We start from the raw sequence: 27980 nt of genomic DNA on the forward strand, positions 1-27980 counted from the left end.
TGAGCCCACAGCTCCGCATGGCTGTGGTGGCAGTGGCTCCCACTATCCAGGCTGCTTCTTATGGGAATACCCCAGCACAGGGCTGTTTGAGAGCTCAGGGACATGTGTGGCCCTAGTGGAGGTGCCAGCAGGGCTGGCAGCCCAGGGTGTCCCGGTGTCCTGCGCTGGGCTCCAGCCAGAGCCCTTGGGTTTGCTCCTCTGGGCACTAAAATTAGTGACAACATCAAAGGGGGGAGGGGAGGAGAAGAGAGGGAGAGTCTTTGTTTACTTTAATCAAAAATAATTTGTGGCAACACATCTTCTTCCAAAGCAAACAGAGCAGGAGCCTGCCCGTGCTAATTCGGGAAGCTGGAAGGGAGTGAAATGAAAGCGCAGACCTGGGACAAGGAAACGAGCAGTCTGCAGGGCGAAAATAGAGCAGCAGAGCTGGGCAGCCTGGCTTTCTCACCTGGGGGAAATGCAGGCTGATAGCATCTCCAATGATACAACGCAATTCTTCTCCCTGCGGGGATGTCTTTAATTGGAAAATTAGGCTGAGGAGAGACATCCCAGCACACCAAGTGGTTGCAGCAGCCCTTACTCAGGATGATGTGGCATTCCCCACCCAATCATGGGGCAAAATTAATGCCCGTGGCCCTGAAGCACTGCAGGGGCTGGGCTGCTGACTGCAGGCTCCTGGATTATTTTTACCTCTATTTTATTTGCCATTTTTCTGATGTTTCTGGTCCTGGGCAAGGACTTTGGGCCACTTCTCTTATGTTAATTTCCACTGGCACGTTATAATCTATTAATTAGGTAATAGGCACCGTGGGTGAAGTTTGGGTTTCAGCAAGATGTCAAGAGCAGGTCAGGCTCTCAGCTCATCCTCAGCCTGGCTTCTCCCCACTGCTGGAGCTCTGGGGTGGGGGGCAGGTGCATTTTGCTGGAGCTGCTTGGGGTCGCAGATGCATTGCCAGTGCTGCGGGGCTGGTGGCCAGGGGGAGGACCCCAGCAAGAGGGTTCTGGGGGCCCTGGGCACCCAACTACTGCTTTATTTCTTCGATGTCCTTATAATTTATTTTTGCAGCCAAGTTGTTTTCATGATAAAATGGAAATGTTTCCCACGGGCAGCTTTGAAATGAAAAACTGGGCGAGAAGGCTAAATGTAGCCCCCTCACTGGTGTTGGAGTTACTGGATCTGTGCTCAGCGGGGGGATGTGGTGCACAGCCCTGCAGGACCCCCACTGCCCCTGAGGCCTCTCTGTGCTGGAGCACGGGGGCTGGTTGCAGGGCTGAGCTCAGAGCTGAGCTCAGCTGTGCCTCCCAAAGGGTAGAGGTGTCCCCTTCTCCCTCCATCTAGTGAAAGTGACACTGCTGGGAACACGCAGGCCACCCCTCTGTGTGAAACAACGGTCTCATTAGCAGGAAAGTTCAATCCTGCCTGCCCTATTGACTCATCGCCTTCCCTTTCGTCTTCTCTCAGAAGTGGCTCATTATATGCTCTATAAATAGGTTTTTCTACTGATTACCGTTACCCAACTATCACCATTCTCCTCCCAGGCCTGACGCCAGCAGGCAGAGATTCCAATGGCAGTGGGCGTGTGGGTTTATCCAGCACCACCTCCTCTTTGCCTTATTTTGTGTGACTTTGTTGCAGTGGTCCCCCTGGTGCCTCTGACTGCATGTCCCTGTGTCACCCCTTCCTGCTGCTTGCTCACGGCACTAACCCCAGCATCCCCAGCCAGAGTCCCCAGTGCCACCTGGTGCGGTGGCACACTCTTGGTGGCCTTGCAGGGACACCACACTGGGATGGACACCCTGTATGTGGTCCCAATGGCTGTGCAAGAGGAGTGGGGAGATGAAGGGGTGCTAGGAGGGATGCCAGTCCCCTGTTATAGAATGATAAAGGCTGGAAAGTCCGCTAAAACCATCTAGTCCAACCATAAACTCCTCACCACCATACCACTAGACCATGTCATTCAGTGTGACGTCTGCCCTTTTCTTGACACCTACAAGGGCAGTGGCTCTACCACCTCCCTGGGCAGCCCCTCCCAGTGCCTCACCACTCTTCCAAGGAGAAATTTTTCCTAATATCTTCAGCACAAGTCTTCAGTGGGTTTGAGCACTGTGTGAGGTCAGCAGGTTTTCAGGGCCAGGAAGAACAGTGATCTCCATTTAGTGTTATCTGCTCTGTCACACAGACCATTGTGACTCTGGCATTCCTTGGCAGCCATTTGGGTGGCTAATTACCTTCCCTCTTAATTAAGTGGGTAATTGTGCCTTACTGAGGGGTGGAGGCAGCAGGAAAAAGAGGTTGGGTGTGGAGCCCTTGTCCATGAACCCTCAGATTTGTATTTGTCAGTATTTGGCATGGTTTAGTGGGCATAGTGCTGATGGGTTGCTGATTGGACTTGATGATCTTAGTGGTCTTTTCTAATCTTAATGATTCTATGATAATGGATTCAAAGTCAGCTCTGAGATGCTGGAAACTGCTCTGGCAAAGAGGAGCCCATCACTCAGGGATGAGCCAGCTGCACTCACCCCATGGCAGCCCCAGCTCCTGCTGAGCAGCACAGAGCTCATCCCCACGCGATGACGGCAGTACTGGATAATGACAACGATAACCATAACAATAATAATCCTTCCCAGCTATCAGCAGAGAAGCTCCATGCGCTCCACAGCCAGGCAGGAGCTAAGCCTCGTGGCTCCCTGCAGTGTGATGCCAACCCGCCTGAGAGGAGGGAACTGGCTGGGAGGGCTTCACAGGCTTCTTCATTAACCTTGGCCCAGATAGTTGGCTTCACTAATCCCTGCATAGCTTGTCCAGATCAGGGCAGCATTTGCCTCATCTCTGAGATGAGAAAATCATCAGGAATATTTTTTCCAATGCCCTCCCCAGTGCCATGGCCCTAATGGGACTGAGGAGAGGACAGCAGCACTTGGTCTGTGCCAGGCAGAGCTGTCACATTCCTCACTTGCTATGCTTGCAAGCCTGCCCTGCTCCAGATCAGCCTGCAACTTCTTTTATTTTGAGGTCAGCAGCAGCTGCTGGCAGCCTGGCCTCACTCCCTGTTTACTTGTTAAGCAGCTCAATGCAAATACAAAATTAACTGCTTCCTCAGATTGCTTTAACCATTTCATTGCTCCTGCTGGGGAAATGAGGACAAATAAACGTGGGGCTGGTGGTCTGCATGCAGCTACTGGCTTGCAGCAGATGAAGCTTTTGTTCTTCTGCTTAATCCCAGTTTTGGTTAGCAAGCCCAGATAATCACTTGTCTCACATACAGTCTGCAGAGTAATTCTGCCACCATTTCACCCCTGGAGAGTAGAGGGGAAGGGGAGAGGGGATCTGTGCAGCTCTGTGGTGATAGCTGCACCTTCTGCCCCAGGGATGTGGGGGCTCTGGTGGGTGTTTCCCTCAGTGGGGACAGCAGCCAGGAGCTGTGGGCAGCCAGCAAGACGTCATCCTTGTGCTGGGAGCACACACTGTTCCCTCTCAGAAAATGACTCGGGAGGAAGGAATTTAACACAGAATTTCCTCTTTATGCTGCTCCGGCCCTTGTTCTGGACATAATCTCCCAGAAGAGAGATTTTGGGATGCAGGAGGCTGGGGGTATGTACTGGATGCTGCTGGGGCCATGCAGGGATCCCCTTTTCCCTGCTTTCTGATGAAGAGCTTTCTGCAGCAGGCTGAACACTTGGGCAGTGGGGAGGAGGGCAGTGAGCTTCCCTGGGAAGCGCAATGATGGTGACAGTGCCAGGCAGACCGAGGGCTCACTGCCCCGTGCACAACAAGCCTCCTCTCTCTGTGCAGCCGCGTGGCTGGACGGCACGTGAACTGCTCTCACCCAAAAGCATGAGCTTCTGCCAGCTGGAAATCATGAGCTCTTCACAGGAGCAGATCTGTTATGTGCACCATGGCTGCAATGTTAGGCGTTTGCAACAGCAGAAGGGGTGATAGGAATAGGCGGCAGCAGCTGTGCTTTCGGTGCCACCCGCTTGTCACAGGGGCTGGAGGCCTTTGCAAATTTCCCCTAAAGAAGTGGGTCAGCATCCAATCTCTCTTTGGAAAGAGGAGAAGGACACAGGATTAATTGTTTGGTATCACACGGCCAGGCAATGGCAGCGCTGCTGGGAAGCATCCCCAGGGCTGGGGCAGTGGGGCTTTTATGGTGTGTCCCTCCAAGCCAGCTCATGTCTGCAGCCCAGCCACCTCCCTGCCACTGTCACTGCAGGAAAACAGTTTGCTGCAGCTGCTGCCTGGCTGTTCACAGCCAGCGCCTGTTTCAAAGCTGTGCAATAGTTGGTGATGTAACTCAGCACTAAAAATAGCCCAGGAAGAGTCCCTGGAGCAGCAGGAGGAACTGCAGGGAAGGGCTGTATCAGCAGCGTGACGTTCCTTCCCAACTGACGCTGCCTCGCACTGTCCCCTTTGCACTGCCAGCTCTGCCTGCTCACTGATGGCTGCATTCGTGTTGGGTTGATAGGTGGCTCCTGGCAGGAGGTGTGGGATGAGGGAGCAAGGGAAAGGAGCAGGAGGAAACCTGCATCCAGGCTCCTCCATGGGAGATCATTGGTAAGAGTGGCAATTGATGTATTGTTTCAAAATCTTGCAAGCATTACATGAGCTGTATGGGGATGAGAAGTTCTCTGCAACTAGTTCTTCACCAGTGTGACTCAGAGGGACATCTGATCTCTCACCTTGGCAAAATGCCTCATGTGGGGTCTGTTGGGACCATCCCTTATTCCACAGAGATGCAGAGGGTCCAGAATCTGAGTGAAACCCAGCTGCACAGTGGTCACAAAAGTGAGGATGGAAATCAGAAGGTGATGGTGGTGGGAGGCTCAGAGCAGCTGACGAAAGAACTGGCTTGTTTTTGATTGATATTTATATCTGAAGTGGCTTCTCCCTGCCCTAAATAGCCTGCATGGCTGAGCTGTGAGCAGCAGCGCAGACATCCGCACAGCGCTGTGCAGAGCGGGGATTTATTCACTGAGAAACATCTGAGGGAGGCTCAGAAAAAAAGCAGAATTGGAAAGCAAAGCTGCAGGAGGGTGTGCAGTGAGGGATACAGCTGCATGAACAGAGAAGTGAGAGGAGGAAACCAAAATGGCTGGTGCTTTCCTGCTCCCATGTGCTGGGGATGCAAGCCCAAATGCAGGACTGCCTTGCCATGCAGGAAAATGCAGAAAAGTGGTACCGAAAATAATCCTCTGGCCTGCCCTAACCTTTGGGTTATCTCCATATTGTTCTATTCATGTGTTTTTTGGTGAAGAATATTTTTATCTTGCAATAGCACAGAGGAATTCTGCTGTGCCAGCAGCTCACAAGGGAAGGGAGAGTCATGCTGGAGGTCTGCCGGCACAGCAGACACAACTGATAAAGACAGGGAAAGAAGGGGACAGAGCAGTAGCTGGAGTTTTGTTATCAGGAGCACAAGTTGAATCTATTGTGGTAGCAGTCTGGCAAGAGTCCCTGATCTCCACAGGGGAAGGAGGCAGAGAATACTTTGCCCGCACTGCTGGCTTGGAGGCAGCCTTTGGTGCTGCCTCTTTGCCTGCAACACAGCCAACAAACCAAACCCATAAACCATAAGCTACAGATGTTTTTGTTTGCGGTTCCTGGGTCAGATCAAATCAGTTAATAGAAACTTAGAGAGAAGAAAACATATCCCGTTAATCACAGCCTTCTGCAGGGAAGCACTGCTCCAACACCTGTGATCTCTCTTGTCCTGGCAGCTCTTGAGAAATCCCAGAGCTGAGCTCCCACCCTGGCCAACAGAGCCTGGCTGTGTTATGCCGTGTTTATCCCCATCCTCAGCCTTCAGCTTGAAACTGCTTGTGGCTGACAGAAGGTGCCTGGCCAGAGCTCTGGCATCTTCTCTGCTGCCTCGCACAGAAAGCCCTCCCATCGCTCTTCACCTTCCAGCTTCCTTCTCACATTATTATTATTTTTGGCCCCGTCAGGATTGAGTGTAGAGCCTGGAATCTATTTCCGTGCAAGGCATCTTTAAAGCATGACATTTCCCATCTTCCTTATTAAATTAGGCGCTGGCCTCTTCAGTGGCCTGCCTTGTGTACTGAATCAGACACAACATCTCATGAGATGTTTTGCAAGTAAATAGTAATGAGAACCATGTGCATTCATTTGAACTAATGTAGGCACCACAAAAATGGCACAGACCGCACCGTGCAGACAGACCACAGGCTGTGTCTGACTGCTCATGAGGACTACATGGTGAGAAGAAAACTGTCTTGTGTTGGAACTGGGCTGATTTGGTAAGAAGTGACTGCATTATTTTTTTTTTTTGCTTACACCTTTTGATTCAGGGTCTCAGTTTTCATATAAATGAAATTTTGCATCCCTCATCATGACAAGGATAATATTGAACTTTACAGCATTCCTCTGCTCCCTGTAACAGGAACAGCTCCTAGGCAGGGACAAAAAAAACAATGTACACGCACTTAATGATCAAGTGTGCTTCTGCCAGGTCATGGACTTGACACAACTCAGCAAAGAGGAGTTTTCTCTGCTGCTTCCTATGTTGTATGAGTTCTGTTCATAAAAGCAAGTGCTTGTTCCTTAAAACTGTCAGCCTGGCACTTTTCAACAGCTTGTTTAAAAATGTATGTACATGTATACATTCACACAGAGCACACAAGGGAGAGAAAGGTGCCTGGGGAAGCAGGATGTTTAGTGCCTGCTTTTAGAGTGCCCACCTGAGCAGGTGCTGAGGGGCTGTGGTGCCAAATCTCCTTCTACTCAGCAAGAGTGCTGCTATTGCAACTCCCAGGGTCTGCAGAGCTCAGCATCTCGGGCTGCACTGCTCAGGGGTGATGCTCTCAGGTTGTGCTATGGGTCACCTGGCAGACAGGGGAGCAGTGCTGTAGCTATGCCTGCAGGCCCATGGCAGGGAGGTGACCGCTAGCCACATGTGGTCAAGAGCAGCAGGACAGAGGTGGGGCAGTGAGAGCTGAGCAGCAGTACGCCGCTGCCAAGCCACGCTCCATGTCAACATCTTCTTGTTACAGGCATGACCCGGCTCAGGAAAACTGATCGCAGAGAGGCAGGAGGTGTCAGAGTGACTTGTAGCCTGGAGTCGCTCCCTGTCTAATTAAGAGGGACAGGAAGAAGAGCAAGGCCCAAGGAAACTTAACGCTGCTGTAATCCCATGGGAACACCCCAGCACTGGCAGCAGCAGTGCCATGCACAGCACCAGGAGCCACGGCCTGGGGTGTCACAGCGACCGCAGATTAAAACCGGCAGCACTAGCTGATAATCTGCCACAGCTGCCAATGCCTTGGTAAACTACACACGTGTTTGCTCACGGCTAGCTTCAATCCAAAGAGACCTGGACTTCAAAAGTGCCCTGCAGCAATGCCCCGCACCAAGGGTCCTTCAGCTGCACGCACTGCAAAGAACAGCTGTGCTGCACGGCTGCTGCTGCTGGCGCGGTGACCTTTCTTTAAATGCGGCGCGGAGCAATTTGTGTCTGAGAGGACTCGCTCTGTCTCATTAACGTAATTAAAGCGGCGTCACTGAGTTCACTGTCAGCGCCTGCTGCGCGCTAATTTAAACCACAACAATCGTTATCTGGCCCGAGGCCGCGGGACCGCGCACCCCGCACAGACCAGGTTGTTGCGGCAGCACCACAAGCATCAGGCCTCAGGCCCCGAGGAGCCACCGCTCGTTAGTGAGGGCCCAGGAGTGGGGCGGGCCGGCCAGCGGAGGAGGAGGCCGCGATGAGCTCGGGGGACCGAGGCCCCTCCGTCCCGCAGCGCCCCGAACCCCGGCTCCCCTAGCAACAGCGCCGCCGGCGGCCGTCCAATCAGCGCGCGGCAGGGCAGGCCGTGCCAATAGCGTGAGGCGGGCGCGATGGAGGGGCGGGGCTTGGGGCCGAGGTGGGGGAGGGCCGGCCCCGCTCCGCGCCGCCATTTTCACGTCTGACAAACAAAAGAGGCGCAGCCGCCGCCGGCGCCGACCCGACTTCAGGTAACGGCCAGGGCTTGGGCGGTCCGCCAGGGTGTGCGGGGCTCCGAGGGGTCCGCTGCCGGGGGTGAAGGAGGTGGGGAGGGGGGCGGTCTCCGTCGGGGCCTTGCGGTGGTGGTGGGGGGGGACTGTGGAACGCGGGGGGTGGGGACCGGGGCTCTGCGGAAGCTCGGGGCCGCGGGAGGGGCGGGCGGCTCGGCCGTGCCCATCTGTGCCGAGCGAGAGGTGGCGGCGTTCCGCGGGCCGGGCGGCGCTGCGGGCGGCACGGGAGGATGCGTTGCGTAACGCTGCGCCGCCACTGCCCCCGGTGTGGGGAATCGGAAGTGCGCGGGGTGGGTGGCGCGGCTGTGGCGCGGCCGCGGCGTAGGAGGCGTTCGTTCGGCGTAGCAGCGTTATCGCTGTTGATGGTAACGGCCCAGTGGGACTCGCGCCCCGATGTGTCCTTGGCCTCGTTTCCACTGTGTGAAGTACACGTGCATAGCGCGAATCTCGCTTCTGACACGAGCTGGGATTTAATTGCCTTTTGCTTCTGGTCTGTCAGCTTTTATTTCTGGGGTTCTGGATGTCCCCGTGTGATTTTGTGCTGCGTGCATCTCTGGGCACTTTGGGGTTGGTCTTGGAATAAGGGCTTAGCATCGAGTTGTGTGGTTTTGAACTGCCTTGAAACATTGGTATCTTTGCTCATCCTGTCTCGTGGCTTCATATACAAAAGCACGCACACGCGTACTTCAGAACTGAATCATTAGGTAACATTTATTTGTTGTTTACTATGCTGCTGTTATAATTTGTAAGTAGGAAACAGCAACAATTTAACTGCCAGAATCCAGAAAGCATTGTTTCTTCTTCATAAACATCTGAAGTGATCAGAGGTGTCTGCTGGTAAGGGTGGTGGGAAGGATTTTGGGAGGAGGGCTCACAAGATGCTTGGCGAGGATTACAGCCATCCAAATGGACTTGTTTCTAATAAAAGTAAGACCTTGCACTTGGCCAAGTATTTTTCCATAAATTGAGATTCATTACCTTAATTGAAAAGCTTTCTTCTTAGCTCTTCCCTTCATAGCTTTCTGGAATAATAAATTGTCCGCAGTACTCTGCTAATACAAATAAAGCAGTTTTATGTTGCTATTTATTCTTGAGGCAAAGTAGATCAGAATCAGGGTGGGCATGTGGTACAGCAATTTGGGATGGAGCTGGACAGCTGGGTAGTGATGAGATGTGAGTGCTGGGCTTTGTGCTCTCAAACATTCCTGCCCTACCAGTTGCTTGCAGAGAATACTTTGCATTTGTCAGGCATGCTGCTTTGAAAAAGCAGGGTGAGGAAAGATGTTAAAGAAAGAAGCACTTAGCTGCCCTCTGTGGTTGGGCTTTCTGCCATGTCGGTACTGTGGTAGTGCCTCATCATTGTTCTCTGATAGCAGGGGAGGAGGCAGGGTGTTTTAAGGATGTTCTTGTTTTCTGAAGAGGTTGGGGGAAAGTAGGGGAGCCTTGTTGTAACTGTGCCCTGCTGTGGTCACAGGTCATAGCATCATAGAATGGCCTGGGTTGAAAAGGACCACAGTGATCATCTAATTCCAACCCCCTGCTGTGTGCAGGTCACCAACCAGCAGACCAGGCTGCCCAGAGCCACATCCAGCCTGGCCTTGAATGCCCCCAGGGATGGGGCATCCACAGCCTCCTTGGGCAACCTGTTCCAGTGCCTCACCACCCTCTGTGTGAAAAACTTCCTCCTAATATCTAACCTAAACCTCCTCCATCTTAGCATAAAACCATTCCCCGTTGTCCTCTCAGATGTCTGCTTTCTGGCTTTGGGAGTAGGTTACTCTCAAGCTGGCAGTGAAAAACCTACTGGTGACTGTCCACAAGGAAGTCCCACCCAAAATGATAAGCTAAACATTAGTTGCTCTTAATCATTAAATCTTTATTGTCTGAATAAGCTCAATTAGATAAGGTTTCGATTTGGAATAAACTCTCAGTGGTTTTGGTGTGAGGCGTGTGCCTCTCGGAGCAGAGCAGTGTCCCTGTGGGGACAGTGGGGGTTGGGAGTGAGCAGTGGTTTGATGTGGCTTTCAGTGCTAGGCTGAGGTGCAGCTTCTGTTCTGAAGACATTCATTGGTTTCCTTACCATTTCTGCACCAGTGCTCGAGTACAGAACTTGTTTGGCAGGTGGAATATGTGAGATGCTCTCTCCTCAGTGAGATGCTGCAGCAGAAGGTTGAAAGGATGGAAACTGAGTTGCAGATAAACAAAAACAAAATCAGCTTGATTGCACTTTCTGCTCTAGGTATACCTATAAATGTGGAGATAAGAACTATGGTAGATTCTAACCTGTTATGCTGATATCTCTGTATTTGTAACAGTTCTGGAGCACCTAGTGAGCGGGGGTAGTGCCATGGTGTGGAGGAAGTCAGGTTTTTTACACCAGTGTGCGCAAAAACTCGCTGTCTCTTTCAGTTCATCCACTTATCAGCTGTTGGTTTGCTGATGCGCAGCTTGTCCCTGTTGGCAGGAGGCAGCACTTGGTGTCTAGGCAACGCCGACCCGGCTCAGCATCTCTGTGGCTTGCTTGAAGAGATGAAAATTTTCCATTGCAGGGAGAGGATTTTTCCTCTATCGCTGGTTCTTGAACCTGGCTTTCAGTCTTGCCCAAGGTTAATGCATCCAGAAGAGGGATGGCTTTCAGATACGAAGAGCTACGTTGTGTAGTTTTAAGGTATAATTGTAGGTAACTGTTTCTATGTCTCTTCTTAGAAATATCTCATGATGATGTTATTTTGGGCCTTTCATAATAACTATTTTTATGATGTCATTCTTCAATTTTGGAAAAAAAAAAAAAAGAAAAAAAAAGTGACCCAATGTAATGAGCTGTGAGTAGCCACGCATTGCTGCTGCAGAATCTGACATACTGTAGATATAAGGGAGATAAAACTGTTCAAATGCAGATTTGTTGGTGGTGATGTCCAGTAAAGTGTTTATGAACTTTGAATCATCAGTGATGGTTTGGGGCACTTCTTGTTTTGCATGGCAGTACAGAATCAGAATCACAGAACGGCCAGGGTTGAAAGGGACCTCAAGGATCATGAATCTCCAACCCCCTGCCACATGCAGGGCCACCAACCTCCACGTTTAATGCTAAACCAGGCTGCCCAGGGCCCCATCCAACCTGGCCTTGAACACCTCCAAGGATGGGGCATCCACAACCTCTCTGGGCAGCCTGTTCCAGTACCTCACCACAATCTGGGTAAAGAATTTCCCCCCCCGATATCTGACCTAAATCTCGCCTCCCTCAACTTAAAACCATTTCCCCTCGTCCTACACGTATCAACCCTTTCAAAGAGTTGATTCCCCTCCCCTCTGTGGGCTCCCTTTAGGTATTGAAAGTCCTTGAGGTTCTGAGCGTGCCTCTGCTGGGTTGTGTTGGACTAACAATAACCTTTATAATAGGTACAGAAGGTAGTCTTCTGTTGTACTGGTTGTCAGATACTTACTACTGAAGATAGCTGGAACCACGCTGTGTCCAGTTTTGCATTGCTGTACTGGGGAAAGAAAAAGTTTGCTTTTACAGCTCTTTTGATCTCTGAGAATCTTGCTCAATGAGGACGAACTCATTGCATCTGCCACGCTGAGTGGTTGAGAAGCAGTGGGTGCACAAGTCATGGCTGGTTTGGAGCTGGGTAAGTGCTGTCCAGCCAGTTAATAGGGCAGACAGGAAGGCCAATTACTGATTTCACACAGCAGCCTATCATGGAACTGTATGTCTTGGTCACTATATCCTGTTCCAGCTGTGCTGAAGTTCAGAGAATTGGAAGGCACTAACAGAATTGGGCTGATTAGCTGGAACTGGCTGATGATGCTCCAGTTGACATCTAGAGCTCGGGGAGCTCTGTACCAGGACAAAGTACTTATTTTCACAAGCTCTGTTGAATCTGTTAAGAATGAGCACTGGGAACTGCTGGGTTTATTTTCTTGAGGCACAGATGGCTTTGACGACAGTGCCCAAATAGCAGCGCGGTGCTGTGATGCAGAAGGCTTCAGTAGTGCCTGAAACCTTACAGGAGTTGTAGGCACTGCCTAATTTTGTGCTTACTGATGCTGACAGTTTCCTTCTAGCAATTACTCTTCATTTATTTTTGCCAAAGAACAGCACTTGTACTTTGGATATATGGTTAAGAACATGATGGCCAATTATTTATCATTCTTTGGCTGACGTTAGCTGGCACACCTTGTTACAAAGTGGAACTGCTGACTTGATGGGCATCATCTTGATGTCTGTGGGGTATTGGCTCTTTCAGAAGGTTGGTTCAGTGGGAGTAAAGGCATGGGGTTGAACTGAATGGATGTGATGTGTTCATACTGGAGTTTTCAGAGTTGATGGAAGTGAGCAGCCTCTCAAGGATGAGGTGTAGGTGGAATAAAGGTGCAGTAGCAACACTGAACCGAGTGGTAATGGGAGTGTCTTGCACTTGTTCTATTGAGACAAAAAGCAAATTTTGAACAGTTATTTCTTGTCTGGGTGAATAATGACTTAACATCACTGTACACAGTTTGATTTCAAAAAATGTAGTCTTCCATGACCTTCCATAAGCTTGATTTCTCCCTGACGTGTTTTGTTTTCTGACAGTGGTGTTCTTCAGAAACACACAATTGGAATATGAGCACAGCATGAATGATGGTGCTGTACTGCAGAGTTTAGAGGAGAAAAGAGGCTTTTGGCAGTCATCCTGTCCAAGTCCTTCTTTGGCTAGTGGATACACTTGTGGCAGCCATGCTCCCTTGTGTTAGGGAGTTGCTGGCTGGTACCAAATGTTGCTGTAACTTGGTTCCAGGGTGTCTTTAAGAAGCGTGAAGGGGACAGGAGGCGCATGTAAAAATCACACAGTAATATATGATTCCTCAAGGATGAAAGTTCAGGCTGTGTGGCTTGGTTAGAGATGTGTTTGTGGGTGGTTCAGTGCATTCTGAAACGAACGCAGTTAGAAGGATATGGTGAATGACTCTCAGGAACCTTCACTGATGGGCAGCAAAAGCTCAGTGACTGATCCGAGGTTGAGTCTGAAACCCAATATTTGAGGAAGCACAGAATGAAATGTGGCTGTCACGTCTTACTGCTGTCTTGTTTTGCTGTGAGACTGCTTTCAGCTGGAAGGAACTAGGCTTCATTTGACGTATGCTGATGGTATGAGTGCATATACATGTAAACAGGAGACGTGCAGTATGTGGCTGTGGATTGTTGGCATCATTCTTCTGCTGGTTCACTTACAGAAGGTCTTTGGTGCTCCTCCGGGACCTTTTTCTCAGGGAGTTAAGGGTAGATTTTAGGATTTGGGCAGTTTAACAGGCTTGTCCATGTAAGCATCAGGGATTGGGACTTCTGAAGGGAATGCAGACAGAAAAATCTTCCTGCAATACAGCAAATGCAACCCTTGTGAAAGACTTGACAGGTTCCCTTCTGAGCAGCTTCACATACAGGGCAGCTTAGTCACAGCTCCAAGGGCTGCTCAGAAAGGTGCCCAGCTCTTTATTGAGGGGTTAGGAGTGCCAGGCTGCTAAATTTGTGGCAGTGAGAAAGATGTATGCATGGGTTTATTTCAACCTTGATGCTCGAATTTCTGGGTGGCTTTTTGTGTCTCGAATAGCACTTCTGCTTGTGTAATCCACGTAATTTAGCTTTTGCTGTCTTATTTTCAGAAGATTAAAGGCTGACTGCTATTTTGGTTTCTCCATGACAAAGGGCAGCATTGTCTTTTTATAGTACCCGGTGTTTTTGGCCAGCGGTGTCAGAGTGCTGTCCTAGGATGGATCAGTTTCTAAATAGGAAGTTCAAGTAGCTTAGTTCTGGCGGTTCGGGTTTCTTAGTTTCCATGGCATTTTACGTGGCACAGAGGTGAGCTCTTAAATTACACAGTCCCTGGAAATACCACATGGGTTAGAATTGCACGCTCTTTTCTGGCAGGGTATGCTTAGTAACCTGTAACTTGGCTTTATTTTTGTTTCAGGGAGATTAAATAGCTTTGAGACAGAAAGCTGGCATTTTGCTGGAGCTTTGTTTGTGTAATTGTTAAACGTGCAGATTACAAAGGGCGTGCAGAGAGCTGAAAGCTGTTGCTTTTTGGTATTTCTAAGGCTTGTTCAGAGCCCCTGACCTGCTTGCTGAGGTTTAAGGGCTTCCCTCCCTCAGCTCAGTGGCTTCATCCGCTAAGAAAAAGCTGTATAAGCTCTCAAATTGCCTTGGTTACTCTCTTGTGTTCCGAGACAAAGCGAGAGGGCTGTGTGTTTCTCCTAGTCATTCTGAGCTGGCTTAGGCATGGTAAGGGGCAGCAGCTGTGTGTGAGGAGCAGTGATGGAACGTGATACAGCAGATTTCTTTGACATGTTTGTGCTGTCAGTGTGTTATCCACAGATATGTGTGCTGTGTCATTCTTAGTTTCATCTGTTTGGGCTGTGTTCAGAAGTCCTGCCGACACTTGCAAAAGCAGCTCTGCAGCTGTTCCAGACTTACAGCTGTAAATGCACGTCTCAACTTGAGCAGCAATGTTTTTCTCATAGTAAATACCGCTGCTTATATTTGAAGGAAAACAACTCCATGGTTAAAAGGAGCTAGCAAAAATGCTGCTTTTTGTTTGTTCCTTATGCTAAGTGCCCATCTTTATGCGTGTGTAGGCACTGCAGTGCCTGATGTTCTGTTTGTAGGTTGCAGACAGTGTTAGCGTTGGGTGGAAGGGCCCAGTGCTCCTTGCAGCAAGGGCTGCCTGCAGCAGGTGCTGCTGTGCACTGCTGGCTCCTGCAGGCTGAGCTGCGCTGCTTCTCTGCTCTCGGTGGAGTTGGGCCTGTGGGTGCAGCATGCCTGGCATGAGGAACCTGGGGTATTTCCAGGTGTTTTCAACAATCCTGACCTTTCTTCTTAAGTTTATTGCTAATTTTGAAGATTTGTAAAGGTAGCAGAGATTTACAAAGAGGCTGGAATGATTTTTTTAGAGCTAAATACTTCAGCTATGTTTTGCTTGTCATGTGCCAGTGATGGATGAGCTCTGGCACAGAGCACAGACCTTTTTTGAAAAGCTAATGCCAGTGGATTTGCTTCGGGTTTTATTGCTGCATTTTCTCCAGTAATACAACAGGAAAATGTTTACAGCTTGAAATAGGAGTTCCTGTAACTGGAGGAGGGCAAGTGCTGCTGCTTTAATTTCTAGATGAACAGATACTTTCCATCTGATAATAAGTATGCATTCTTCCATCTGTTAGTGATCTGAGGTCAAAAATAAGATTAGATTTCTACCTTGATACAAGCAAAACTGCTGTCTACTTAGCTCTGCTGATTTCCCAAAAGGGTTTTGCAAACATGTTTTGTATAACTCTGTTCCTGAATTATGCGTAATTCTGTGTTTTAGGTTCAGTCTAATTACGTGTGATTAAGGGAAGAACTTGAAAGAATTTTCTTTCTTTTGTCTGGTGAAGCCTTTCTGTTGTTCCAACCTACATGGTTGTGTTGCCGCAGTTGCCAGCGGTTTCATAAGAACAGATCAGAAGAAAAAAAACTGGTATCAGTATTTCTAAGAAGCAGGTGGGACAGACCAATAGAAGAGACCAAGCACTGTATGTTCAGCAGGCAGAAGTGGCTGCTTTGTAGCAGGTGAGCTGGTGGTGCTGAGCACATCTTACGGTGCCAGACTCCTGTCGCTCTCATCCCGACCTGTAAAGCCTGGAGGCAAAGTCTTGCTGCTTGGAAAGTGAATGCACATGTTGTCTCTATGTGTAGGTATGGAGGAATTGATATTTAACTCCTGTGACTGTTCCTGCTGGGTGTTTTTACAACACCTTGTAACTGAGAGATGAGCACGTACATGTCTCTGAATGACCACTTAAAGATTGTTATATTGATTGATTTGCTGCAGAAGAAGACAAAAGTAAGTTCATTTGCATAGGAACTTACAGCTCAGCATTTTTTTCCTTACCAGTACTTATAAGTAACGAATTAGTGTGAGTAGTCACAGACCCATGGTTTAAGTTATACCTTTCCCCCAGTCCTTTAAAGCAGGTTTGATAGAGCAGCCTTCTGAGATGCAGACTGAAGTGTTGTGGACACTAGGAAGATTTGTTAGCAGATCTACAGCATGCCACTGCCCTGTGTCTTTTTCTTGCATCTAGGGAAATCTAGGAAGCATTTATCTGAACAGTTTTGACATCCTGATGTTGCATCCCTCTGCTCTGTAGCTTGTATTCAAGGAGTATACCTTGCTATTTGCAATAGGTTGACAGCGCTGGTAATGGAAGACGAGGCTTGCCTGTTGTGTGCTCACGTAAGGGTTTGGAATGTGCTGGTAAAATCCCACTCAAATAGGTGCATTGCAGGCTCTTGGTGTGCTTATGCTGGTCCAGCTGTGAAGGCTGTTCTGTTTGCACATGGCACTGACTTCCAACTGAGCCCTCAGTACGGTTCCAGTGTGCACAAAGCAGGTGGTGGGTGTCTCACAAACTTCCTTTGGTGCTTTCCATGTTGATGGCTGCATGTTTGTCTGTCCCTTCTCAGTTGGTTCTCATTTCTTCAGGTTGGACCGGTTTTCTCTTTGTCATTTCCAGTAGGTCACTGGTTTTCTGCTTGCTCACATTTGCCCATCTGTGTGGTTTGGCTTCCTTGGAATCTGTAGGAGGGACTCATCTTTGGTTCTGTGGGGTTGGGGCATTTTGTAGCAGCTCAGCTCTGCAGGCAGCTTCCCTTTTGCATTGTGCAGTGAGCTGTGGGAAGGAGGGCAGAAAGCTTTGCTGCCTGGTTTGTGTCACTGCATGGCTGAGTGAGTGGGGGCTGTTGGAGGCTGCAGGTGGGCCCTGGTGTGTGCAAGTCTGAGCTCAGGGAAGCCCAGCTTTAATAGGGGGTCAGAAAGGTGGTTTGGAGCCAGCAGTTTAGCTGTTGGGTGTTGGGGAAAAGGGTTATTCAGTGAGATTGTTAGGAAGGGGGGAGTTGGTGCTTAGTTGGGATCTCCTGGGGATGTATTCATTAATGCAGTCACATATTGGACTGAGTTAAGAATCAGTAAGGGCATAAAATACCTTCCAAAGAGTGGAGTCACCCAAGATGCATTTTAAAACTCTGAAAACATGAGTTATTGGTGCTGTTCTTTTATAGTCGCTGTCATGTGTGGATGAAAATAAGGGCACGTGGGGAAGGGCAGAGCACGCTGAGTTTGGCATAAAGATGCTGGAAGATGGCTGCTGTGTGCTCTGTCCTGCCTAAAGAGCATTGGTAACAAGCTGGGCATGGAATGGGGAAAAAGCAGTGTAAACTTGTGCTCATCCTGGCTGAGATCTCTGCTGTCAGAAGCAGCCAGACTTACATTAGAGCTTTCCTTTTGAAGGAAGTAAAACCTATCTGATGTTTGCAAGGCTGTTTGTGCAAGCATGGTGTTTGTGAAAGGGATGGTACAGGGGTTTCTGGTGGGCCTTACAGTTGTGATTCAGGTTCTGTTAAGCTGAGTGGTGAATTTCCCGATATTAGGTGAAGTTAAAATAGCAAACACATTGTTTGTAGTAAAAATCCTGGGGTTTTAGCATTACAGAGCACAATCTTAAGGGTATTTTTGCTGTGACATGCTGATGAGAATACCTCTGAAGGCCACTCTGTGGCATGGAAACAACTTGAACTCAGATATCTTTCATACCTTGAAGGGTAAAATACAGTCATTGTTCCCAGGGCCAACTTAAGCTGCTTGATTCACTGAGATATAAATCGCTGGCGGGGCGTGCAGGCGTATCGCCTTTTGGGCACTGCTGCCCTGTTCAGACCTTATATGCATTACAGGCTTACAGCAGGGCTCACTCGTACAGGCACAGTCAGTTGTCATTACTGGTGCGAGTTCCCTCTGTCTCTCCAGCCTTCACATCATCCCCACTGAGCACATGGTGTTTGGCTTGTGGAGATGTTTCTAACGTGCCTCTCCCTCCCTCCTTTAAACATTGCATAACTGCTATTTTTATAATACCAGAGCTATAAAAAAGCTTGCTTTGTTAGCCTTTGAATGGGAAGCTGTGCTGTATGATGTGCTGCCAGACCCGTGTTTTTCAGGAAGCAGCGAAGGGAGTGTGAGCAGCCCTGCTGGGGGCTGTGCTTGGGAGCACTGCTGCCAAGTAATGTGCTGCACCATGGGCAGGAGTGTTGTCTGCACCGCTTGGGCCTGTGTGAAGCAAACAAGCTGAGCTGCTGCTAACAAGTTCCCTGAAGGTGCGTTGGGTAAGCAGGGTGTTGAGTGCTGGCTGTGTTGCAGGTGCTTTCTGCTACACGGCCCTGTGTTGGAGCAGTGTCTGTAAGACTGAGCTCCTGGTGCAGCTTCTGCAGCAGTAGGACTGGTGCTAACCAGGAGCCAGAATCACTGCTGCCAGTCTCTATGTCAAGGATAATCAGGAAGGTGCTCACAGAGCTGTACTGCTGTCTTGGAAAGAGCCCCTCTTGCAGTGCCCATGTTCAGTGCCAGCACGGAGCTGTGCTCCCCCATGGCCTTGTGCATGCTGAGCTCTGCCCCCAGTGAGTGCCAGCAAACCTCTGCCTTGCACTGGAGGCACCAGAAGCCTTGCTGGTGCAAGGAAAGCCCAATTGCAACTCTGGAGAGATGTGGAACTGCTGCAGTTGGGAAATGGCTGGGGTGACACTGAGAGGTCCCGACCTGCCTGCCTACAAGCTGTGTGTCGTGCTGTGGGCGTCTCTGGGGACACAGTCACAGCACGGTGACGGAATGTGCTGGAAGGGAAGCTTGCTAATTCGGTAATGCTGTTACACTTCTTGAAAGCAAGGGAGAAAAAACAGCCAAGTGCTGTGTAGTGAGTAGAATATCGATTTGTTAGCTGTGGTGCAGGTAAACATTCCCGGAGCTGGAACCGAACGATCGATCCGTGTCCTGAAGTGGTGCTTTCACTCCAGTAATGCCCCCACGGCCGGGGCGTGCCGTGCGCGGTGTGCTGCAGCCCGCGGCGCTGCTTCTCGGTTAATGGAAAGCCGCCGGGTAACAAAGGAGGGCAAATAAAAATAGAGCCGTGACCTGGAACGCTTTGTGATCCCTTTGAACTAAGTGCGTTGTTGTTTGAGTAATGATCTTCAGACGAAATAAGAGGAGCCTGTTTTCGCTGCAGAAAGTTAATGATTAAAGCTCCTGTCTAAAATTAGAGCGATTTGACTAAAATTTTACATGCAGGCAGGCCGGGCTGAGCTGCGCTCCGTGACCCCGCGCCCGGTGGTGCAGGGGCGAATGGGGCGGTGCTGCTGCGCTGCGTGCCGGGACGGCCCGCCCATCGCCGGCATTGCGCAGGCGCGGGAGGACGGGAGCTGTTGGCCCCGCCCATCGGTGACTGCCATTGGTCGAGGCGCGGTGGGCGGGCCGAGGCGCGGCGATCTGTCTGGCCGCGTCCCGAGCGCGCCCGCAGTCCGGCGCCGGCCGAGCGGCGCGCGGGACGGAGTGGGGTGCTCAGATCGGTGCTCCTCTGCTTGCCTTACAGACCGCTGGGCTGGAGCTCCGCCTGCGCGCCTCCGGGACCTACGCCTCGGAACCGCCCTCACGCCGTTGCCTCCCTCTGTCTAATGCGCTACAAGGATGAGCCCAGCATTTGGAGCTATGGAAGTGGAGCACTATTCCAAGGGAGTCCTGCTCGAGCCCTTTGTCCACCAGGTCGGGGGACACTCCTGTGTCCTCCGGTTTAATGACAAGACTATCTGTAAGCCCCTTATCCAGCGGGAGCACCAGTTCTATGAGACTCTCCCAACAGAAATGCGTAAATTCACTCCGCAATATGAGGGTAAGTTACAGAACCATAGGATGGGGTCAGGCTGCTGCTTTCTGCAATACCAGCGTGCTGTGTGCTCTGCTGTCTCTGAAATCTCTTCTGCGTGGAAGAGGTTTTGGGGTTTTCTTTTCATGTATTTTGATGTTGTCTGAGGCAGGCTGTGGAGATGCAGGGTGGAAATGCTTGCCCAGCTGGTGTTTGGGCTGCCTAACAGCATTAGAGTAGAGCAGCTCTGCTGGTGATAGCCCATATATCTCCCTTAGGCATAGGTAAGTCACTAACAGCTTGCGGATGTTTTCAGTAATTATCTGCTGCTTTTTTGTGGATTTGTAAGTAATTTTCACCACTTGTTTGATGTCTGTTTACAGGAATTTGATAAGTTGGGTGGTGTTGTGTGTAAGCTTAATTGTGATCTCATTTATTTGGGGGTTTGTCCTTTCATTTTGATCACAATAAATACACGTTGGTGAAGTGTCTTGTTAAATATTTGCAGCGTTGTTTTGTCATTAAGGAAACGAAAATCCATGGCGTTTAGGTAGGCAAAGATCAAATAGCCGTGATGAGGCTGAGTCAGATCTTATGTAGGAGTGGAAATTCCAGTTCTCCTAAACATTGCACTAGTTAACAGAAATTCTTTTCTTTGTTGTTCCATCGATGGCTGGTTGGTGATTAATAAATAATGACCGAAGCATTTTTTAAATGGAGTTGCTTTTTATGGCACACTGACTTTAACAGCTGTAGGGTGACCGTTTGCACTGTTTGTGAAACTGGCAGAAGACTTCAGAGATGTTTCCCAGTAGTGCTGCCTGCGTGCTGGCAGAGACTGACACCTCTTACATGAGTTCTTTGGGACTGGAAGAAAATGTGGTCTTTGAGCGATCCTTTTCAGAATGTAATAGAATGATTGTACGGCTCTCTGAATGATTGCATGGCTCTCTGGGGAGTGTGGGAGGGATTTAGGGGATAAGGGGCCTCACTTGGGCCTTCTGTTATTATTTTTCCAGGATAAAGGCCATTTGCTAGCTGGTTCCACCCCCCTTTTTCCTGTTGTCCTTTCCTTTGTGGCAGCAGGAGTGTCAGAGCCTCTGCACCCCCTCCCATGGGCACTGTAGGTGTCAGAGCTGCCTGCCATCTCTCGCCGAGACCTCTCCCTCTGGCCCAAAGATGAGCTGCAAGAACTTGATTTGAGGATAAGGAGAGGGGACTGGAAAATAAAAACCTAAAACCAATTCAGACATTGTCATGGCTTAAGCACGCCCAGAAACATGCTAATGTTAGCATGGGGGGCTCTGTGTCAGAGCACTGTGCTGGGACTGAATGCAGCGCGGTGCTCCAGAGCCTCTGCAGAGGGAGGGTCAGAGAAAAGTGTTCTCAAGGTTCGCCGTCTCCGTGTACCACAGATGTGTTCTGTACTGCATTGTGTGATTGATTTCACAACACTACTGCATTGCTGCTATCAATAAAATATATACCAAAAAGAAGAGCATGTGTAATTCAATGTAGTGATTTAAGAGGGATGCACTCGGACTAGTTTCACTGTCGTGTGACATCATCTTGTTTTGCTCTGCTTGCAAGTCTTTCCCCTGGGGTTCTGCTGACCAAATCCTGTTTGAACAAGTGGGTTTTGCTTTGCTGTCATGCAACAACTTAAAGCTTTCACTGTTTGGATTTTTTTTTTGTGCAGATTTTTACTGCAAGTTGTTAACATGTTTGACATCTCGTTTAGGGTCAGACCAGTCAGGTTTTTTAATAAACATTTTTATTAATTGAAATTGTCTCCTGTTATTATTTGATTCTTACTTGATTCTGAATTGGAGAGAACAGATTTTTTTTTTTATATATTCTGTCATTATGATAAATTGTCTTTTTTAAGGTATCATCTTTGTCTAGGTCTTTTGATATTTGTTAGGTTGGCAAATGAGGTTTGGCCTGTGGCAAGATAGAAACTAAGGACCAGGGTAAGAGAAAAAAACAAAAGTTGCTGTATTTTTAATGTTGTGTGTTGTAAAAGGCTTGCTTATTGCTTCAGCAATTCACAGCTGCTTATGTCCCTTCTCTCTTCAGGCGTGGTGTCAGTGAGCTTTGAAGAGGATGAAGATGGAAACTTATGTCTAATAGCATATCCATTAAATGGGGACCACGATAACTTGGAAAACTTAGATAATTCTGACTGTGAACCCAAAAGTAAGCTGTTGCGATGGACTAACAAAAAGACAGTGTTGTTAGAAAATGAGAAGCTATCTAAGGAGTGGGTCCGACAGCACAGGAAAGAGGAAAAAATGAAAAGGTAGGTTTAATAGGGAGAGCTGGGATGCAGAGTGTTGAAGCATAGCATTTTTTGCTGTCAAACTGGGATAAGGTCTCCAGAATTCCAGAGAACTCTCCACATCTCTGCTTTCAGTTTCTGTTCTCATTTCTTTCATCTTTTTCCTGACCTTTTCACTGCAGTCAGGCTCAGTTGTGAAACTGCCCTGTCCTGAGCCTGATAGCATGGTGACTGCTTTTTGCTGCAATTAGCTAAGAAGGGTTTTCTAGTGCTGTACAAAAGATGTGTTACAACCAAGCCATCACATTCCAGTTGTGCTGTTGTAGGAAGCCAGCTTTATCTCTGTTCATCATGTTCTCCCTCACGTTTTCTCATAATTATGCCTGCTGTGAGCTCTGTGAGCTGTGAAGTACTGAGCTAGAACACTAACCTTAGCAAGGGTAAGGATACCTTGAAGTATCCCTTACTTCTTTGGAAGTAATTCAGACAGCTAAAGAATGCATACATTGAACTACTGCATGTTTTCTGACTAATTTACCTGTATGCTAATTGTCTGAATGTACAGAAAGGGGGAAAAAAACTAGTGCTAGCTGTTAGAGAATGCAAGTAAAACAGACCTCACTGGGTTTAACTTTATAAACTAAGTGTTCATTGTTGATTCACTTCTAATCTAATCTAATGCTTTATTCTGTTTTCTAGTCATAAGCTAGAGGAAGAGTTTGAGTGGCTGAAGAAATCTGAAGTTTTGTATTATACTGTAGAGAAAAAAGGAAATATTAGTTCACAGCTTAAGCAGCATAATCCTTGGAGCATGAAATGTCACCAGCAGCAGTTACAGCGGATGAAGGAAAATGCAAAACACCGAAATCAGTACAGTATCCTTTCCTGAAGATGGAATGGGTAGGGCTCTGCTTTTTATTGCTTGAACATGACAGATAAAAACTTAGTGCAGGCTTAACTCCAACCCAGGGATCTTTGTGAAGCAGTCACTTACATGGTGACTTGGAAGGGATTGCCAGCACTTTCCAGGATGCAGGCTTTTCCAGCATGCTGTGAAGTAGTGAGGGCAGGAAATCCATGTAACTTCTGCAGATTGGGACTTAGTTAATGGAAAGGCTTTAGAGCTTTTGGGATCTTCCACAAAACAGGCTTATTAATGTAAGCTTTTGGAGGAGGGGAGAAGTTAAGTGACTCTTTTTTCCCTTGGTGAGAGCCATTACTGTGGTCAGTACTGAGGATCTCAAAAACTAGTTGCTGCTTTCCGTTCTCAGCAGCTTCTCAGTGTTGTCTGAAATATAGGGTGGGATGGTCTGATGGAGTGGTCTGCTTTAATAGTCTCCTTACAGTGAGCCTTTCTGATAAAGACAAGCTGAATATAAACTGTCAGGATGGCAGCATGAGAAAAAAGCAGTGACTACATGAAAGCTGAGGCATGCTTCTGTGCTCTGCAGCTTCAAGTAGAGCATAGGAACGTGTCCAGAAAAGGACAGTGAAGCTGTGAGGGGCCTGGAACGCAGGTTTTATGAGGAGCAGCTGAAGGAGCTGGGGTTGTTCAGTTGAACAGAAGGAGCTGGGGTTGTTCAGTGTGCAGAAGAAGAGGCTCGTCTCTCTGCAGCTGTTTGAACGAAGGCTGTGGCAAGTTGGGGTCTGGCTCTGCTCCCACATAACTAGCCATAGGACAAGAAGAGGTGGCCTTGAGTTGGAAGGCATTCCAACTTGTTCACTGTAGGAAACCCTTATTCTCTGAAAGAGTGGTGGTGGGTGAGCAGTTGGACTGGATGATCTTTTCCAACCTTGGTGCTGTTTGGGTGGCTGGGGGAGGTCCTGCTATATGCAGGCTTGCATGCAGCCAGTAAATCCTGCCAAGATACTGATACCTGTATGCTTTGGTAAGCAAATCCCTGTGTGTGAGGAGTTCTGGTGAATGAGTTACCAGAACATCTCAGTGACTAATAAACTGTTCAGAGTGAGAGAAAGTACTTTGTGGCTGTGCAGAGTTGTCACTGCTTCACTGATTTATCAGGTGACTGATAAATTACCTGGGAAGTGTGTGATATTTCAGAAGCAGACCTTGTGTTCTGAGGTATTTGTGGGCTGTACTTTGTCGTTCTGAATCTGTGGCTTGTCTGCCAGATTTTGTGACCTCAGTTACATTTTTCCCACTTACTGCAAATGAACAAAGAAATCACCTGTCTCATTTATCTTCTCTAGAGACCAGTATAACTAGGAGTAGGTAAGTACTTTAATACCAGGTGTTTGCAACTAAGTTTTGATAGGCTGCTGTTTAGTGGGCATAACTATGATTGGAATGATGGCACTAACATGCCTGTGGTAGCGCTTTTAAAGTCCTGTGGCTGCACTGTGAGGATGGTTCCTTAACTAGCACTTCAGAATTCATTTTGCTGGAAAACCTGACATCTCGATATGAAGTACCGTGTGTGCTGGACCTCAAAATGGGAACCCGACAGCATGGAGATGATGCATCAGAAGAGAAGAAGGCGAACCAAATCCGTAAATGTCAGCAGAGCACATCAGCTGTCATTGGAGTCAGAGTTTGTGGCATGCAGGTGAGAGGAAAGTGAGTTGCATGTAAGGCAACTGACGAGTACCTGTTTCTGATTGTCTTTTACTTTCATTTCTTGCTTCATCCTTTGTGTTGTTGTCCTTGAGATGCTGTGCTTCATTTCGAGCAGTGAGAGGAATGAGGCTTTTGTGAATGACTTCCCAGTGGAAGGTAGCAGCTCCTGCATCACAGGGAAAGTGTTCTCTGAGCAAGAAAGTTATGGTGCAGGCTCCTGCACCATAATAGTAATTGAAAATTGTGTAGTGAAATTACTGATTTGATTAACACCTCCAGATAAGCAAGATAACTGTAAGAAGCAGTTGAGGAGGTCTCCTGGAACATGCATTGTGAATAAAACATGGAAATTAGCCGAGATTTTAACTAGCATCAATTCTGTCTTGCAGACTGTGAAAAGCTGTAGATCTTTCTGTTTAAAGTAGGCTTGTTGTGAAGTGGGTTAGAAAGTGTGGTAAGAGTAGGGGCTGAATGAGATCCGTGCATGGACTTTCACCCGAGTTCTTTGTTTACTTGTTTCTGTATTTCCTAGAGTGACAAGTGGGAAAGAGCTTGTTTGTTTCTGAGGCTTTTCCGAAGCCTCTCCTCCCATCCAGCAGATTCTGGGAATGCCAGCAGTGTTTGCTGGGACTTGTTCCACAGCACGACTCTTGGCATGGTTGGTGTTCAGCTCACTGTTGAAATTCTGAGAAAAGCACGAGGCAGCTCCCACACTTTTGTTTCTGCCTTTTAACCACACTGCAGGGATTTGAGCTGGCTGGCTTGCTGGTTTGCCTTCCAGTACAGACCTGTGGTGGAAAACAAGGAGGAGCTTTAGAAGCACCTCTCGTGTTTACTTTGTGGAGATGTTTTGGCATTTTTTCTGTGCGCTGTGTTGAGTGCTTTCCCGTAGGAAGAATCTTCCTGCAGGAGAACCTCCGACTTCTTGGAAATACGGAGATGTATGGTGGCACACCTTGCTTTTCTGAAACAGCATTTGCTGTCCTGTTCTGAGCTCAGCATCCTGGGAATGAACTGGTGTGCCTGTGAGCAGAGGCAGGTGGTGTCCGAGTGGCTGCAGTACAAGTTGTATCTTGCGTGGAGATCTTGGCTGCAGCTTTCCTAATCTCACTTAAACTCCCCAATCATACATTCCAAGTGGAAAAGCTCAAATGTAAACTGAAAGACTTTTCCACTTCCTCTGAGCCTCAAAGTTCCGTAGACACTGCTGGCTGTTGTTGCAAACAGTTTCTGCAAGAGCAGTGTTGAGAGCGGCGTATCATCGTGTAAGAGCTTTCCATGGCAGCCTTCTCAGCAGTGCCAGCAGTTCTAACTCCTCTTTTCTCTTGTGTGTGCTTGAATCCACAGGTGTACCAGGCAGGCACTGGCCAGCTGATGTTCATGAATAAGTACCATGGGAGAAAGCTCTCAGTCCAAGGATTTAAAGAAGCACTTTACCAGTTCTTTCATAACGGCAAATACCTGCGCAGGGAACTCTTTGAATCTGTTATTAAAAAACTGACTGAACTCAAGTCTGTCCTGGAGAAGCAGGAGTCCTACCGCTTCTATTCGAGCTCCCTGCTGATCATCTACGACGGGAAGGAAAGGCAGGAAGTTGCTGTCGACTCGGACCCGGAGGACTTGGAGGACCTTTCAGAGGAGTCTTCGGATGAGTCGGCAGGAGCGTATGCCTACAAACCCACTGCTAGTACTGTTGATGTCCGCATGATAGACTTTGCCCACACCACCTGCAAGTACTATGGGGAAGATAGCGTGGTGCATGAGGGCCAAGACACGGGTTACGTTTTTGGACTTCAGAATTTAATAGATATTATTAAAGAAATAAGAGACGAAAATAGCGAATAAACAGTGTGAATGCACATCAGTAGAAAGCGCACTGTCGTGACTCTGTATTCCAAAATTATTGGCCACTTTCTGGTGGTAGGAATCCTTACAGGCTCTGCAGGGATGCTCCTGTCAGAGTCAGACTTGTTCAGAGGGCATTTACTTATATTGGTGCTGGACCTAGCACTGGCAAAACTTAGTATCCTTATTTATTTTAACTTTCTTAAACATTCCATATTTGATTACTCAGATACCTCTGTTATCCCTGTGTGTATACGTTCCAATAAAATTCTTTTGTTCATTGTAAGTGATGCTTGTGTCATTGCTGCTGACTGAGAAGGAGGTAAAGTTCTGAGATCTTTCTGGTGGGGTTATGCAAAAGCAGCATTAGAACAGCAAAGCTTTCGTTAGACCACATGGAATAATGCATTTCTTCTGGGCCTCCTGTCCAGAACAGTGAGTGAGAACCATGGCAATGGAGAGCTGGGGCCTGGCCAGCAGCTGGAGCACCTGCCTCTGGAGAGCTGGGCCTGTGTGGGTCTGGAAGAAGGTGCCTCTGAGGGAGCAGAGGGATGAAGGTTGTTAGAGGCTGACTGTTGGCTTACAACAGCCAACAAACTGCTTCCTGTTTTGGGATCTTGTAAACTGACTCCTGCTGTGTAACCCGTTTCTATATAAATTTTCCTAATCTAAGATGAGCCAAACCATACGTAAGAAACTCCTACAGGATTAGCTGTAATAGCAGCTGGTAGGGCAGAGCTGCAGAGCTTGCAAGTTATCTTAAGCAGCTTAAAATCTTACTTGGGACAAATAGGTGGGAAAGGAATGTCGGAATGTCAGAAGATGGGTGAATAATTGCAGTAAAGATAACCGAGCAGCCCTACTTGTTCCTCTTTGGAAAGAGGGATGTTTATTCATCGAAGCACTTTTAGTTGGCTGACTTTTCCTCTTGGGAAGCTTGTAAATCAGCATGACAGTGCAAGAGCAAAATGGTGCGGAAGTTGAGGAGCACTGTTTCTTATTCCATTTGCTCAGGATAAAATGAGGGCGTGTAGAAGTGGGGGGTGGTGCTGGGGGTCCTGGCCCTGGCCTGTCTTTTGCTCAGGCTGCAGAAGTGAGAGGGTCCTGCTGATCCCCTGGGTACCAGCACATGGGGCTGGAGCAGGAATGCCATGGGCAGGGAGGCAGCCTGCCTGCTGCTGTCGGGTTCTGTTCAAAGTCTCTGCAGCGGCCATCCTGTGCTCTTTTGTACTTTTTATAGAGGTTTTTTAACCTTTACTCTTGTTAGTTTGTGGTTGCTTTTCTCGTTTGTTCCACAGTACTAAGATGCAAACCAACAGCAGTGTCAAAGAGCTACGTTTACGTTTTGCACTCAATCTGCTGTTTTGCAGCTGCACGTGGAGATGGAGGGTTGCTGCAAAGAGGCAGTAGCGTGATGGTGCTTCATGCGTCCCTGTGCCTAGCACAGCCCACAGAGAGCCCTGCTGAACTGCCGCCGAGAACGTGAGCCGGGCGTGCTCAGGGGCTGTTTGCTGTTGGCACTGCGGGTTGCAAAATTCCTTGGGCAGCGATCAGTGAAACTT

The 27980-nt window shown here is 48.5% G+C and overlaps 1 protein-coding gene across 1 annotated transcript; it reads left to right on the top strand.

Annotated features, from left to right (window-relative positions):
- The first annotated feature begins 7851 nt into the window (after window positions 1-7851).
- IP6K2 (inositol hexakisphosphate kinase 2) lies at window positions 7852-26704 on the top strand. Its single transcript, XM_048957466.1, has 6 exons — window positions 7852-7972; window positions 19445-19741; window positions 21794-22016; window positions 22695-22870; window positions 24387-24562; window positions 25921-26704. The coding sequence occupies exons 2-6, from the start codon at window positions 19540-19542 to the stop codon at window positions 26416-26418; spliced, it is 1275 nt and encodes a 424-aa protein (XP_048813423.1). The 5' UTR covers window positions 7852-7972; window positions 19445-19539; the 3' UTR covers window positions 26419-26704.
- The last annotated feature ends 1276 nt before the right edge of the window (window positions 26705-27980 follow it).

This window comes from Lagopus muta, chromosome 11 (genome assembly GCF_023343835.1).
Source record: "Lagopus muta isolate bLagMut1 chromosome 11, bLagMut1 primary, whole genome shotgun sequence".
Taxonomy (NCBI): domain Eukaryota; kingdom Metazoa; phylum Chordata; class Aves; order Galliformes; family Phasianidae; genus Lagopus; species Lagopus muta.